The sequence below is a fragment of the Haemorhous mexicanus genome, chromosome 2 (assembly GCF_027477595.1).
Source record: "Haemorhous mexicanus isolate bHaeMex1 chromosome 2, bHaeMex1.pri, whole genome shotgun sequence".
Lineage (NCBI taxonomy): Eukaryota > Metazoa > Chordata > Aves > Passeriformes > Fringillidae > Haemorhous > Haemorhous mexicanus.
This window is the reverse complement of record NC_082342.1, coordinates 19,195,539-19,210,990: the sequence shown is the minus strand read 5'-3', so window position 1 is coordinate 19,210,990 and position 15,452 is coordinate 19,195,539. Positions and strand designations below refer to the sequence as shown.

The window sequence follows — 15,452 nt, the reverse complement described above, 5'->3', positions numbered from 1 at the left end:
TTACTTGTCTACTAATAAAATTCCTACTACTAGTCCAAACTAACCCGATATTTGACCATGTTGGAAGTATCAGAGAAATTATATTTCATCTATTCAAGGGAGTGAAATTAGTAGTATATTTTACCAGTGGGAAAGATTATAGGCACTTGCTTCAAACTACTGAGTGCTCATCAATTTTGTCAATCTGCGATACAGAGATTCTAATTTATTTAGGGTAGTTACACTTCCCCCCCCCCCTATTTTTAAATCTTAGGAAGTTTATATAAGCTTTGATATATTCAAAGCACAGCTTCCATCAAAGTGAATGTAAAGACAAAGTATTGAGAGCTTCTGCAAATCTATTCCTGGGTATGTATCAGGAAAATAAAGAACATAGAATTAGGCGCTCCTCAGTGAGATTCTGGGTTTTTAAAGATGATTTGTCATGCAGTCATCCTGGTCAAAATACAGTGACAAATGTAGGAGTGGGACCTGTTGTGTTACCTTGGAATTACCACGCTCATCTCTTCCTGCATGCTGAAATCAACACTTCAGTACTCTTCTGGCTGGCCTGCTCAGCATACACATGTGATTTAACCACTGAGAGCAGTATTTCAATGCAGTGCTGGCAGAAAATCATACCCTGAAATATGGTAAGACCTTAATGAAGAACCAGGAAAAGGGTAAGACCTGCCAGAAACAGGGTAAAGCCTTAGTGCAGATCTTGTCAGCTGTGAAAACTTCACAATCATACTAATAAGAATGCTTAAATGTGGATCAAATATGTATTTTTCTGAAGCCCTACCGCTTAAAAAAATAAAATTTAATACAACTTTATAATAAGTAAGTAAATAGAGGTCAGCTTTAAACAGTAAGGGATTATGAAAAATGCATCTGTCTTTACATTACCAAAATGGAAAATGTTTTTTTTAATGGGAAGTTCCAAGGAAATTGATTTGCTTGATGGTATTTTACTTTAAAAAAATCTTTATTTATGAAAACCAATGCCTACTTGAAGAATATTGGGAAGGAACAGAATGGTATCCAAAATACCAATGCCAATAGACAGGTAACGCTTTGGCTTTGCTTCTCCCCAAACTCCTGCAGGCTTCGCGGACCCGCTAGACAGCGACTGGGAAGGGCGTGACCGCCAGCCACTGAACAACAAATTCCCCAGCCCCCACTCCTCTGGCGGTGTGTGCCGAATCCGACAGAGACACAACATTCTGTCTGTCTCTGTCTGGAGCAGCCCACGGCGCCTCCTTGCCCTGCGGCGGCGACTCCCGCCGCCAGCGGCGGCCCCGCGCCCCGGCAGCGCCGTGCGCCGCAGCCAATGGGAGCCCGCCGCCAGCCCTCGTTGACAGCTGAAACAACGCCCCGCGCCGCGCCAGTCTTGGCGCCCAAAGCCAGGACTTGGAGGCGGGGTGATCGGGCACACAGCAGGGCTCCCAACCAATCAGAATATAAAGTCCGCTAACCGCGGATTTTCATTGGCTACAGCGCCAGAACTGATTTTAGCACAACCAATCGGACGCGGCGAAGCGGCGGCGGTTTGAATTGGGGCGGCAGCGGCCGGCCGCCGTGTGCAGAGTGGAAGGTGGCCTGCGGCGGCGGCGGTAACGGTTTTTCGTCATGGACTTCGATCCCACGGTAGAGGAGGGGCTGCGGCGCAGCAACGCCCGTTTCATGGCATCCATGAACCGCATCTTCGAAACGGTGAGCTATGGGGACCGAGGTGGCCGCCGGTTCCGGGCGCCGTCCTGAGGCGGGCGGGGAAGCGGGGACTCAGAGCAGCCGTGCTGTCTGTGCTGGGCCACGCACTCCTGTGCCTTGGCAGGAGAGGGCTGGCAAGAGCCAGGTCCCGGGATACAGCCACAAAAAGGACACCTGAGACTGCCCGTGCTGCATACGCGATTTAGTCATAAGCGCGAACTGACTTCAAAGTGTCCTTAATCCCCACTAGCTTGCGTTAGACGGGAGGTTTTCAATGAACCTACAGAAAGTGGGGGACTCAGTGAATCCTCGCTTGAGAGCCGTTCTGTGTTTAAGGTGGGGCCATGGTCCTCCTCCGTGCACAGACTTACGAGTTTATCCCGGCATGCGGCCTTTGCCGTTCGGGAGATGTTTTGTGCCGCCGCCGGGCTAAATCTGGCTCTAGATGGATTTTCTCGGCTAGTGCCGCATCGGATATTTTTACATGTCATGAGCTGTTGGTCTTAGCTGGAGGCTGCTTTTAGTTTCAACAACAGAAATTTGGGTGAAACTGTCAGAGAGCGATTTAACTGCATTTTAAAACTCTCTGGAGCACTGTTTTGGCACTGGCTGGCTTATGCCTGAGGTTGAGTGACTTGCACACATGCTTAAAATTCACCGGTTTCCTCTAGAAGTTAATATTTCCAGATTGCTGACTTACAGTTTTAGCCAATAACACAACTTACTGATAATTTCATGTTTAGGGTAAAAGAAAAAATTGTCCTAAAACCAATACATAAAGCAGACATTACAGATATTACTTTGATAGTTTGTTCTAATATTTAATGGTTCTTTTTCTTTAGTATAATCATCCTTTCGAGAATGACATATTGATCTCTATGGCCTCTCTTACATGTGAAACACCTGACGGTAAGAACTCCTTAAAACTACAGTGTTTACATACTGTATGTGTAGACTTAGTAAAGCATGAAAGTGTTGGCAGCTGCAGAATATTTAAGTGTGACAGATACTGAATTTTGTTCCCTAAGGTATCTTAAAGAATATGTAGACTTTGGAATATACCAGAGATTCCCCTGTAATGTATAACCCTCTCTTTTAATTTTTAATTCTTATGGAATTAAGAGGTATCCCCGGCCGGGGGTCTATATACAAATCACGAACAGGACGCGACTGCTGTGGAACGTGCCTTGAGCTGTTTTATTTTTCAGTATCAGTCCCATTACATGGTTATGACAATGGGAAGATGGCATCAGCTCATATCCCAGGCAGCAGACGAGGAACTTAATGTTACAACTTACTTTAAAAACGTTTTGACCAATCACACAAAGCCAGAGGCATATTCACAGTGGTTCCATCCAACTGCTATAAGAACACGTACCTTTGGTTAAAACAATGCTTGCTTATTTCGAATACAATGCCTGCTTGTAAGCCTTAAAACACAATGCACAGAGCTCCATTATTAAGCTTCAAACTTCCTAATATCTTCCTAGACATACTTTTCTGCAGCTTAGGAAGTTATCCTAGACAAGCGTTAATTGACAGACAGTTGCTCTATTTGTCCTTGCTTTTCAACTTTTTAAATAATTTTTCTGTTGACCTATCTGATCAGCTCTAATAACAGTTCTGTTGTCTCTGAGACCTGCCTTTTGCAGCTTTCCCAAAACTCTCTGATTTGAGGTTTTTCTTCTCCATTCTTTCTTTCATCTTTAAATATCTAATTTCATTAATTAGCAAACCTAAAGTTTATTTCTAAAGCTGTTATAAATGAGAAGATTCACTAGGCCAGTATTCAAACCAGCTCCAATTGGCGACTTTTCTTCATGCCAAAGAAAAGCCGCAAAATGGAGCTGGCTTGAATACCGGATGTTGAAAATAAAAAGCCACCGCCCTTGCCCCTCTGTCTGGAGCAGGGCTGCCTAGAAGCGGCCAAGGGAACTGAGTTCCTTGCCAGCCCTACCAAGATAGCAGCGGCCTCGCAAGTTCCAGCCGCGCGTTCCTGGCCACGTGGCCGCTCCCAGCGCAGCTCTCGACCCGTGGTTCCTTGCCGCGCCGCACGGGCCCGCAGCATGGCCCTGCAGGCTCCACCAGTAAATGGAGCAGCGCCACTCCTCGGAGACCACAGAGAGAGAGAGCTTCTCGCAGTTTTTCTGGTCCTTAAATACATTGTCATAGAGGCATTACCAGCTTCTCTAATTGGCTTAGCAGCATGCCTCTTCTCAGAGCCAGCCAGCGGTTAGTTTTGCCAGGCACGGGAGAAGCTTTCAGCAGCTCTTCCCAGAAAATCACTTCCGTGACTGGCCTTCTCCCTCTTCACCAAAAATCAAGCCCTATGAAAACTACCACATTCATGAACTGCCGTGTCAGTTTCTGTAACTTACTGGAGAGATCGGGGAAGTACCAGCTGTGCACCAAGGATTTTTACAGACTGGCAGGCTTACATTTCATGTGCATTATCCAGTGGGAGAGGAAGGAAGCATTCACAGAGTACTGCAATAGACAGCTTTGCATTTGTAAGGGTTTGGCGATGCTTTTGGGTTAGTGATCTGTGTTCACTATGGAAGGAATATGGATCTCAGCCCCGACGAGCCTTAATTGTGGCTTTAACTAACCTCAGGTACCATGGAGTCTGCATTCATCAACTAAAATCCAGAACCTAAAATCTTTTGCCTCTTTTCTCCTCTTGGTAGAATATGGGGCTGTAGTGCTCTTTGGATTTTACTCTTTGGATTTTAGCTCAGTCTTGTTCGACTCAGCATGTGATTATGTTTTTTGTCTTGCCTGACTTCTCGACTTGAATTGCCATATTCTCCTGGTTTGTCTTTCTCAAAATTTTTATTTCAGCAGATGTGGTGGTAGACAGTTCAGATTTGCTAATGCTTTCTTAATCTGTAATATGTTGTTCCTAAATGTTTGTTAGAGCGATACTCAGTATAGATGGTACTATGATAAGTGGTAATATTATTACTTTTTGGTTTTTTCTAGGACCTAAAAAATGGGACACGATGTCGAGGAAAGACATTAAAAAATGGAGGAGAAAATTGACGGTATTTAATAGTGCAGTCCTACATAGTGCAGCCAAATGCAGCAATATTTCTTTATGGATGTATAGATAGATAGATTATATTCTAATCTTGCCGTGCTACAGAATATTTTCAGAGGTATTGAAGAGGTCAACATCTGCTTTACAATAGAGTTTTAGGATAGTTTAATATGTTTCCGATGCATTAGGCTAAAATAGATGACCATTTATCAGTGGCTAGCACCACTTGTAAACCTGGAGAGATTTTTTTTTTTTTTTTTTCAGTTGCTGTCTGTTGGGAATGTGTATTTTTGGAACTCGTCAGAATGTGTTCCGTGCAGTTAATGCATTGAATCAATTTATCTTTGTTCAGGCAGTCAGCTCTTTGATTCTGCAGAGGTTTCTGGTTTCATCTTTAGTTTCTTTTTCTTTCCCTGTGAAATAATGCCAGATTAATTAAAGAATCTTTGCAGTCTCACCAGTCAGTGTGTCAGGTAAACCCATGGCCTGTATGGCGTGCCCTGGCAGTAACACAGAAGCCGTTCTGAACCCCACAGAGTGGGAGCATGAGGAATGAAATTCACTCTGAGGCAACATGAGTGGATTTAATGGAGACCAAAAAGAGGCTGTATTTAGGGTTCCCTTTCCACTCCTGGTAATGCCTCGTGCACAGTCTGCTGCTGCCCAAGTTTCCCAGCCTAATCCATAAAAGACTGTGAGGGAAATTCTCTGTCTTGGCCTCTTCTGTGGGCCCAGGTATGTTCTTGCAGGGACTTTAGCAGCAAGAGTAAGGGAAAAAGTGAATGATCAGGTAAGTTTTACTAGGTACTTGTGGCTTTTCTGGTTAGGCCAGGGGAAACCTGAGAAAATTGAATGGCCTTGTAGATGTGGGCTATGCCAAAGTAACTAAAGACGATGGCTATAATTATTTTGCTGTTCTTTTAATCATTCTGACTTTTTTTTTTTTTTTTTTTTTTTTTTTTTTTTTTTTAATTGCAGCAGATTAGTCCAAGGCCAAGGAGCACAGGTAGGGGTTTTTTGTTTTTTTTTTTAAATATCTATTGCAAATTATCTTAAGCCAAGAGTCTTGACTTTAAGGATGGTGTTCAGGTTCATGCTAAAGCCTTTAGGATACTCATTGGTTTTTGTGTGAGAAACCGTCTAATAAGTCATCAGCACTTACGTTCATAAGGATTCAGAAATGTCATCTAAAGTGTTCAAGATGAAATACATTATATTTCATGCTGCTATCAAAACCAGCTGATCAATTGATAGGCACCCCTTATCAATTAATCAAAGAGTTTTTTGTTGCATTGTCAGTTTTGCCAGGTAATCATTGAATCTTAAAGATTCCAAGCCTGACTTGCGTGGACATAGTGGTGAAATATGAATGTTGTTAGCTTTTTGAAAATTACTAGGTAAGTGGGCATGTTAAAAAATAGGTACTAAATTAATCTCATGAAGTTGCATAATGGGCTGTCCATAATTTAGCAGATTATTCAGCGTAGTCAATGAATCAGCATGTCTCCAGGAAAAAGTAGCATACAGTTACTTTATTGGGAATCGCTTGCAGAATAGAAATCAAAGCATGTCTGTAAGTCAGAGTGTAGATATGATACTACTTGGACGGGATGTGTGACATCTGGACATTTTTCTGAAAAGGAGCTATATGTTCCAGTAAAATATATCTCTCCAGTGGGATAAATGATGGGGGAGAAAATTTTCCAGTGTAGTAGAGTGGATCACACAGAATCGCTAGACTGGGAGAGACCTTCAAGCTCATTGGGTCCAACACCTCAGCTAAGTTGTGGCACCGAGTGCCACGTCCAGTCTTTTTTAAACACATCCAGGGATGGTGACTCCACCACCTCCCTGAGCAGACCATTCCAGTACTTTGCCACTCTTCCCGTAAAAATCTCTTTCCTGATATCCCACCTGTATTTCCCTTGATGTAGCTTGAGACCGGGTCCTCTGGTTCTGTCCTTTGCTGCCTGGAGAGAGAGACCAACCCCCACCTGGCTCCAGCCACCTTTCAGGAAGTTGTAGAGAGTGATAAGGTCACCCCTGAGTCTCCTTTTCTCCAGGCTAAACACCCCCAGCTCCCTCAGTCACTCCTCACAGGGTTTGTGTTCCAAGCCCCTCAGCAGCCTCGTTGCCTCCTCTGGATGCGCTCCAGTGTCTCCAGGTCCTTCCCAAACTGAGGGGCCCAGAACTGGACACAGCACTCGAGGTGTGGCCTCAACCAGTGCCAAGTACAGGGGAAGAATGACCTCCCTGCTCCTGCTGGCCACACTGTTTCTGACACAGGCCAGGATGCTTTTGGCCTTCTTGGTCTCCAGGGCGCACTGCTGGCTCGTGTTCATGTTCTCCAGTACCCCCAGGTGCCTTTCTGCCTGGGCACTGTCCAGCCACTCTGTCCCCAGCCTGTAGCGTTGCAGGGGGTTATTGTGGCCAAAATGCCACCGTGCCACCTTCACAAAACGAAGGTATGTTGGGCTCTGTTCTCTCAACGTTGTGTAGTTGGGTTTTTTTGGTGTTACAAGTGACATTCGTCTGAGAAACTTTTTTTTGGAGCACCAGAGGACAAAGCACTGCCTCGCACCGGTCTTCCTCCACAGCACTGCCAAAAGCTTTACGGTGGTCAGATACAGGCTTTGAATCACCCTAAGAAATCTAAATGTAGAGCTGGAAAATAAGGGTCTGGTACAAAAGGTTTCAGATGGTCCTGACCTTTACCTCTTGTTCCATTTGGCTAATGGGGCAAAGTAGTACAAAGCTGTGGCTATTAGTCTCTGATAAAACAGGGAAAGAAGGTTAAGGTTTCTTTCAAGGAAACAGTATTTAAAATTATTTAGAATAAATATTTTGCTAATCTTTGCAAATCTACTTCATGGTCTGAATATCCTAGAAGCTCTTAAGAAGTAGAGTTTACGTTGTTGTCTTAAATGCTAGAAAGTCTTGATCTTATCAATTTTAAGTTTAGTGTGCTCCATTTCAGATGACCATGGAAGGCAGAACAATGGATAATATGTGTTTTTGCAGCTTCTAATGTTACCTGAGAAAAAAAAAGTATTACTTTATTTCAAGTCATCCTAGGGAAGAAATTTCTAACTAAGTATTAAAGTTGGGTGAACAGCTTTCTTAGAAAAAAACGTAAGCCTTCCATAGATTTGTGTTTTTATATGTATATTTACATATAAATCTCACAGAATCTCACAGATTTTTTCCAGCTTAAGAAAACCATGCTTTGCTCTGGCTTTGTTCAATTGAAACACAAGGACCCACGAAGCCATTTGAACTGTCTGGTTGTGGTTATTGTTAGCCTTAAAAAAAGCCATACACCTTAAACCCTCAACCCAAAAAAGATCCATCTGTCTGTGGATTATTAAAGCTTGTGGACGGATTTTACTTACTCACTCACTCTTAAGTAGGCTGAAGTGTTTTAAATTAGGATACATAAAGGTTTGTGCTATTAAGTCTAGACATTAAACATTAAACAAACACCTATCAATGGACCCCTCCCCTTAGAATATAACTAGTGTTGTTTATTCCAACTCGCAATTCTGCATTTTGCTAGATTTGAGTTTTCCTATTTGGGTGGCATGTCCAGCACCCTCATCAAGTTTTGCTGATTCAAGTGACAGTCCTTTGAGTGCTGGGCTTTTTTTTTTTTTTTTTTTTTGGTTTTTGTTTTTGGTTTTTGTTTTTGTTGGTTTTTTTTCCCATATATGGCAGGTCTCAGTGAGGGAGGACCAGGTATGTTAAATTTCAGCCTCCCACAGAAGTGAAATTTTTGTCATATATTGACTGCTTAAATTGGCTTTTTTTTTCCTTGAGAGTCTTTTGGGAACAAAATGTGCTTTGTGTGGTGTTTCATAGGCCTTGCTCAGTAAGGGATTTCAACTGGACGCTACTTTGTTCTTCTAAGGCCCTCTGTTCCCAATCCAGATAGGTTTGGAAGAGGCACTCTTCGGCTTCTAAAAGAATTTGTTGTTAAGGAAGCATTACAGTAGTGTTTTGCAAAATAATGAGGATTAATTTCCAGAGACGGTTACAGCCTTAATCCAGAGCCTTCTAGTTATATGCTTGTTGAATTTTATGAGAGAATGGTTCTATAGCCACCGGTTGGAAAATTGTGCTTTAACTAATTATCAGTGCTCTGTGTCCAAACTTGGGGGGATCATGGCAGGTTTTTTACAGGACTTGTCCTGTGCACTTTTATGGTTATATACTTGATTTAAGTAAATAACAGAAGAGGGAATACCCTTTGTTAACACTCAGATGACAGCAGGTAGGGTTGGCCACTGAGAAAGGTGTCTGACAAATTTGGGCTAAAAGTTAAAGTAAAATTTCTTCAATTTCATGCCAAGAAGTTGAAAGTAATAGACTTATTTTGGAATACTCAAATGCTGAAGAGATAATTTTTGAAAGCTGCTTGAGCCAACCAAGGGTATCACACCCCGCTGTAAAAACAGCACACACAATGCGTGAAGGTATGCACAAGTGCCTTGAACGTGAAGCACACAAAACAGGTTTTCTGCGCTGTTCAACAGTGATAAAAAGTGTGCTGGAGTACTTCGGTTTGTGTTTCATTATGGTGTGATTGGCCAGAGTGAGTCAGAAAAAAAACCCAATTACTAGAGCCACTGGTGATAGGATGTAAATAGAGGGGGAAAAGAAAAGAAATTGAAAACAAAAATAGCAAGAGAGGCTAAATATTATGAAAGTAATAGAACTTTTTTTCCCCTCCCATCATGCTACGAAATATCAGAGAAGCAGAGCCGTGATTTTGAAGATAAGCACTCAGCAGCACACCAGGTATGGGTGCCACCTTGCATCTGTTTTCATGGAGGGTTCCAGGCCAGGCTGGGTGAGGCTTTGAGCAACGTGGCCATCACAGAGGGGTTGGTACTAGATGGTTTTTGAGGTCCCTTCCGACCCCAACCATCCTACCTCGGCCTCTTTGGGGAAATGTATTTATGTAGTCAAAAGCTAAGAAATCGTTTATGAGCAGGTGGTGCTGTACCACGATATCTGTACTGGATTGCGGCTGTATTATTAGGGTTTTTTTGAAGGGGGGGAGAGAGCAGTTGGATATAGGCTCTTTCACCGGCAAGTGCCTTTCTAGTTAGGCATATATGTGGGCCTAACTTTTTAAATTACTGTTTGTAAAATCTGTGTAGTCTAGAACAGCTTCTTTTGACTCAAAGTAAGTTTGTGACTAGACTTGTTAATAAAAATGGTGTGATTTGGTCAGAATTTGTGGAATACAACTGCGTTTGTTTCACTCCCACCACTCTGCAAAGAACTGAGCAAGTAGTGAAAGCAAAAAATTCTATGGGCTAATTAATATAGCTTAAGCTACCAGGCTTTAAAATTCTTTTCATGTGCTTTTAAGGAGTCTTCTGAGAACTCTGGGGCAGATACATCTGATACAGGTGGGTTTTTTTATTTCCTACTTATCTAACCTTTATTTAACTTGGTTGAGAAAAGGGAAGATAGCGAGGTTTTGACCTTGTATTCCCGAGTAATTATTTGATTGTCTTAATTAGTGGGAGCTGCCTTTGACTTTTTTTCATATTTATAACTAGTACTGTTCAGCATTTTTGATCCTGAGCAAATGCAAACTTCCAGTGTTTTTCAGAGATTCAGCTATGGCTTGGAAGTAGCCAGCAGTAATGGCTGAAAGAGCAGTTGCAGTAAAGTATATAGGTATTTCATTCTGGTATGAAATTAGCTTGTTCATCTACATAGCTGCCTCTAAGGCTGGCAATTACTTCCCTGTTGAGGGGAATGTTTCCTACTGTCATTGGAGAGGATAGCTTCAAATAAGCATTTGAATGATAAAGTAATTTCTGCCAATTTAGAAAGCACGCCATTTTTCTCAAACTGCTCGATGAAAGCTAGGATCACTATTTCAGAGGCACCTGTAGCTCGGCTTCTGTAAGTTCCTTTGCCTTTTGCACTTGTGGGATAAATGAGTGAAGTGCTTCAGACTCTGGTATTTTCATAGCAGCATGCAGTAAAATGATCATGCGCTTCTCTGCCTCCTCTTACGAATGGTCTGCGAAGAGGCTGGTGAGGATTTGTAGAAACCTCTGTGAGTTCCAGCTATCTCCAAATCCTGTAAGATGTAGAAATTAGATTCTTAGGGATATGGGATTGGATTCCTCACATAAAAATTGAGTGCACTGTGGTGCTTGGGATGTGGGGTGTTTTGGCTTGTGGTAATTTGGGTGGGTGTTTCCAGGGCTTTTTTTCTTGGTTGGCATTTGGTGGTTTTTTTGAGGTATAAAAGCTTGCCGATAGGGCGCGCTAACTTAAGGAAAGCAATCTGTCTTTAGCTGTTTTAGCTACATCTTTAGTTTTGGCAGGCGTTTTCCATTTTTAGTATCCATACAGAATACGTCACACTTTTCAGGGAAGGCAGAGTTTCTTCCTGGTGTTAGCCACTGGTTTTGTGTTGAAAGTGTGCAAAGCTTGTCTACAGCAGGTAAAAGTCAAGTGGAGCGGCTCTCACCTGGGCCTGCAAGTGTGATTCTGTCCTTAATAGGGAAAGTTACTAGGGTTGCCCTCTTGCTTTCTCAGAAAGTGGCATGGCAGAGTATATCTAACAGTTACTTGTATCTAGCAGGATCCTATCCCAGAAGACTGAATTAACTTGGAGAAAGGGATAAATAAGTTATAGCTTAGGGAATGATAGTGTTTTGGATGCACCTCCTGTGAAGTGGCTTTCTGTAATAAAGGTCATATTTTTAAGAGAGAAAGGTGGAAGTTTTCTTTTTTCCTCTCTGTTCTGCCTTTGAGGTGCAAAGGTGTTACTGAATTTCCCTTTTGGCCTTTAGGACCAAACTTTTAGATTCCCTGGAGAAAATACTTTTCTTTTTCCCTTCTGTGCTGGTGCCCACTGCTAATTACTGAAGTTCCAGTGATTTGAAAGTATGATTGCCAGCACACGTTGAAGGTATACTGAAATTCGATTTTTGAGGACTGACAATTAGAAGAATTTTCCACTTGTGTACAGATCAACTCATGCTTTGATGCAAGCTGTTTTTAAATAATTTATTAGTTGGTGTGATGGAGTCAACGCCTCCATGACACAGGAGTTGTTCCCTTTATCTCAAGAACTGCCCATTTGTGTAGCAGTCCAGTCTGTTCATCTTGGTGAACATTTGGGAAGCAGTCTGACCGGTTTGGGCCCAGTTGTGCTGGAGGAAGAAGATTGTATGGCAGGAAGGGTAATAACAAATTAAGAGTAGCATGACGAGGCAGTGATGTGGTAGCATCATAGCCAAGATTTTTTTTCACTCGCGATTTCTCCTCTCCTTTTTCCTTCCCCTCTGGTGAGTGCAGGGAAGTTTAGAAATCAGGGCTGAAAATGCACCATATATTTTATGCTCATGGATGACTGATTTTAGCTAAAGATGAATTGGAAGGTCTGGCTACATCAAGAGAAAAAATATTTTGTTGCATTTCATTCACAAAACCACCCACAGAATAACTAAAACCGAGGTAAAAGATTCTGTCTTGTTGTTTCATATTCTCAAGTCTGCCTTATTTCTCACTTTGTCAATCCTAAGGCGGTCTTGACAACAGGAAGCTACCAGGAGGAAGCATGAGAGAAAGTCCTTGCTATCTTTGTTGGGATATTTAGGAATATAGCGGGGATTGTGCATTAATGATTAATGAATCTTAGAGAGCCACAAAAGAAAGAGCTTTAAAAATATTTTACTCTCTGAAATGTTGAATATAAATCGTGAAGAACGGATGGCAAACAGGTTTTCTTTACCCCTCTTTGCTCCACTGAAGTCATCGATGGAGCCACAAACCATGCTTTTCAATTGGAATTGAAATGCAAACGTAATACAGTTAAAGTCATGGCGTAGGAAACTCTTTTCTAGAATGAAAACAGTGTAGTTGATAACTTGCACAGTGTGTGTTTAAAAGCATTTCTGGTTTGAGTTCAGCTGTGTTTTACTTAATATTTGCCTTCAAATTGCAGGTGGAGAAAGTGGTGCCGTAGCCTCAGTAGGAAGAAAATTTGGAGGAATTTGTCTCAAGGTAAGAATTTTGGGTGTCTAATAGAAGGTAACGATTCAACAGAAACTATTAACTCTTTGAATGGTTTACGCATGCCTGATGAGCTGATGCAGTCAGCGGAAGACTTGCTATCGTCTGCCTCTTAGTGCACATTTTTGGCAAGTGAGTGGTTCAATAAAAAGCGTCCCAGAGACCAGTGACAAGTGATGTTATTGTCTTGCTAGAATACCAGTGGGCCAGAGGAAGCCTTACAATGTGCTGCATCAACAGGCAGCCCTGAGAAAGGCTTTTTTATAGGTAAGGAAAAAGAGGAACCAGATGGATCATAAGGTGAAAGCACCTAGAAAAAAGAATGGTCATTCACCTGAGAGTCTAGCATAAATAGGTAACATGATTTGAAGCAAATGGTAAATGTGCAATAATGGCTGCTATCACAAAAGCAGGCTGGAATCTTCTGCTGTTACTTCCCAGACTAGACTATGGTCAGGACTAGCCAGACTCTTTCCAGGGTTGAGGAAAAATACGACACGCACTTTGTGTGTGCAGCCATTTTAATCCTGTGTTCTGCTTGCTCCAATAGCATTGCCAAAAATGGGATTTACTTTCCTTACTTGTCTAGCACTGTGCTGGTGTCCTCTCTCTGACAGCAGCTAACACAGTCTGCTTCAGAAAGTGACAGTTTGACTAATGGATTGCCTTTACTTACAAAACTCTCTTAGGTTTGACATTGAGGGTCGTTGCAGAGTAGGCCTTAATTTGTATATGACTTCTCATGGGATGTTAAGAGTACGAGTAGAGATTTGCAGCTGTAATTATCAGAGCTTTGTAACCATTTTTCATTTTTTCGCTTTTCTTTATTTGTGTGGGTGTATGTTGGTTTGTTGGTTTCTATCAGAGGATCTTTAAGGCAGTGTGTGCTGTTCCCTGAATAGTCTTGTTTATTATCCCTTATTATTTATCTTCACATGTAGTTCCTTCTTGGGATTTATGGGGGCGGGGGAGGTGGGGAGGCAGATTTTTGCCTAAAATGTATACATTAAAAATAAGTGTATGCAGGTTGCAGATCCTGATCTGAAGAACACTAGTTGGCAGTAAATCAGTTATAAATCAGAATAATCAGTTTGGAGTTGCCTGTGCCAATAATTTCTAAGTGTTTTAATAATTTTGTTTTCCTCTAAGAATCTGAATGTAGATGATGGACAAATCCTAGAGAAAAAAATAGTTCCAGTGGATGTGATATTACAAGGTGATGAGAGAAATTATCCCAAATGGATAACGGTAAGATATTTCTCCTATTCTAAGTTATTAGCTAGTTAGAATAAAATGAAAGCTCTTTAACTGGGTAGCAGTTAAATGAATTCTAACACAGCTTCTCTGTGGTTCTCCCATTGTTCTTCTACTTGATGTCTGTGTAGATATTGTAGGATCTTGGCGTTTTTACAGCTATGATATGTAAGAAAAGGGGCAAATGTTTTTAAATTTCATTTTTTCGTTTTTTTCTTTTACTTTTATATGTAGTTCTTGGAACCCTGATGTGCCGGTTGATCTTTTGAGCTGCCAGTTTTCCTAACAGTCTAAATCTGAGTTTTGTAGAGGCTCAAAGAAAAAGAATTAGCTCTGGTTTTATTTCGGGGGCGAGGAAGTTCAGTGGTGAAGTGTCGGGATACAGCTTCTCTTTTCTGCTGGAGCTGCCAGAGATGTGTAGATTACTGAAGTGCGTGTGTGTAGATATATATCCCTGGATAAATTCTTATATTTGGAGTAGGGATTAATACATGACATACGATGTATAAGTTGAAAAAATTATGAATAGCTTTCCAAGAATAAAAACTAAAATCTTCCTACTTTCTAAACCTTCGTACTGAAGCCTTAGACTAGATGTTTTCCACGTTGTCTGAACTTGGCTGAGCCCTTAAAGACCATAACTGTACATGACCCCGAACAGCAAGAGGCAAGGAGGTCACAACTAAGGTTTTGATGATGTCTTTTAACATGCAAAAAACTCAGGTGGTTTGATTGTTTTTTTCTTTCTTTGTTTTTCAGATTACAACTCCACGTTCATCAAAAAGTCGTCATTCAACTTCGCCAGGGCAAGAACAGCTTGGTACAATTAAGTCTTTTGTCTGTTGGTCAAGTGTACTTGTTTAAAATGTGGATTTATTAAAATTTTTTAGAAAAAATATTTCATTTTTGGGGAGGTTTTGGCTTTGTATCCCCATATAATTACTTGACTGCTTTAATGAGCCGGCACAGATTTTCAGTGGTGTTTTGTAGTATTTTGATCTGGTACTATTCAGCATTTTTGCTTCCTGAGCAAATGAAAACTTCCAGTGTTTTTCATAGATTCAGCTATGGCTTGGAAGTAGCTAGCATTAATGGCTGAAAGAGAATTTGGAGGAATGTATATAGTTAGCTTGGGGTTTAAGTATTCTGGTATGAAATTAGCTTGTTCATCTACAGAGCTGCCTCTAAGGCTGGCAATTACTTCCCTGTTGAGGGGGAAATGATTCCTACTGTCATTGGAGAGCATAAATTCAAATAAGCATTTGAATGATAAAGTAATTTCTGCCAATTTAGAAAGCACGCCATTTTTCTTGACCTGCTCAGTGAAAGCCAGGAAAGTTATTTCTCGGCCCCGTGGTTCCTTGCCGCGCCGCACGGGCCCGCAGCATGGCCCTGCAGGCTCCACCAGTAAATGGAG

The 15,452-nt window shown here is 41.7% G+C and overlaps 1 protein-coding gene across 14 annotated transcripts in view; it reads left to right on the top strand.

Annotated features, from left to right (window-relative positions):
- The first annotated feature begins 1,522 nt into the window (after window positions 1–1,522).
- LOC132322721 (uncharacterized) overlaps window positions 1,523–15,452 on the top strand; it is a 54,214-nt gene continuing 40,284 nt past the window's right edge. For 6 of the 14 annotated variants that reach the window (XM_059837441.1, XM_059837484.1, XM_059837455.1 and 3 more), the window contains exons 1-9: window positions 1,524–1,695; window positions 2,535–2,601; window positions 4,675–4,736; window positions 5,711–5,738; window positions 9,483–9,529; window positions 10,110–10,149; window positions 12,714–12,772; window positions 13,931–14,029; window positions 14,795–14,855. In XM_059837441.1, coding sequence (XP_059693424.1) covers window positions 1,612–1,695; window positions 2,535–2,601; window positions 4,675–4,736; window positions 5,711–5,738; window positions 9,483–9,529; window positions 10,110–10,149; window positions 12,714–12,772; window positions 13,931–14,029; window positions 14,795–14,855 — 547 coding nt within the window. In that variant the 5' untranslated portion in view covers window positions 1,524–1,611. Of the gene's footprint in view, window positions 1,696–2,534; window positions 2,602–4,674; window positions 4,737–5,710; window positions 5,739–9,482; window positions 9,530–10,109; window positions 10,150–12,713; window positions 12,773–13,930; window positions 14,030–14,794; window positions 14,856–15,452 lie in introns of all 14 variants that reach the window. The other 8 variants (XM_059837508.1, XM_059837509.1, XM_059837505.1 and 5 more) reach the window with 5 other exon arrangements.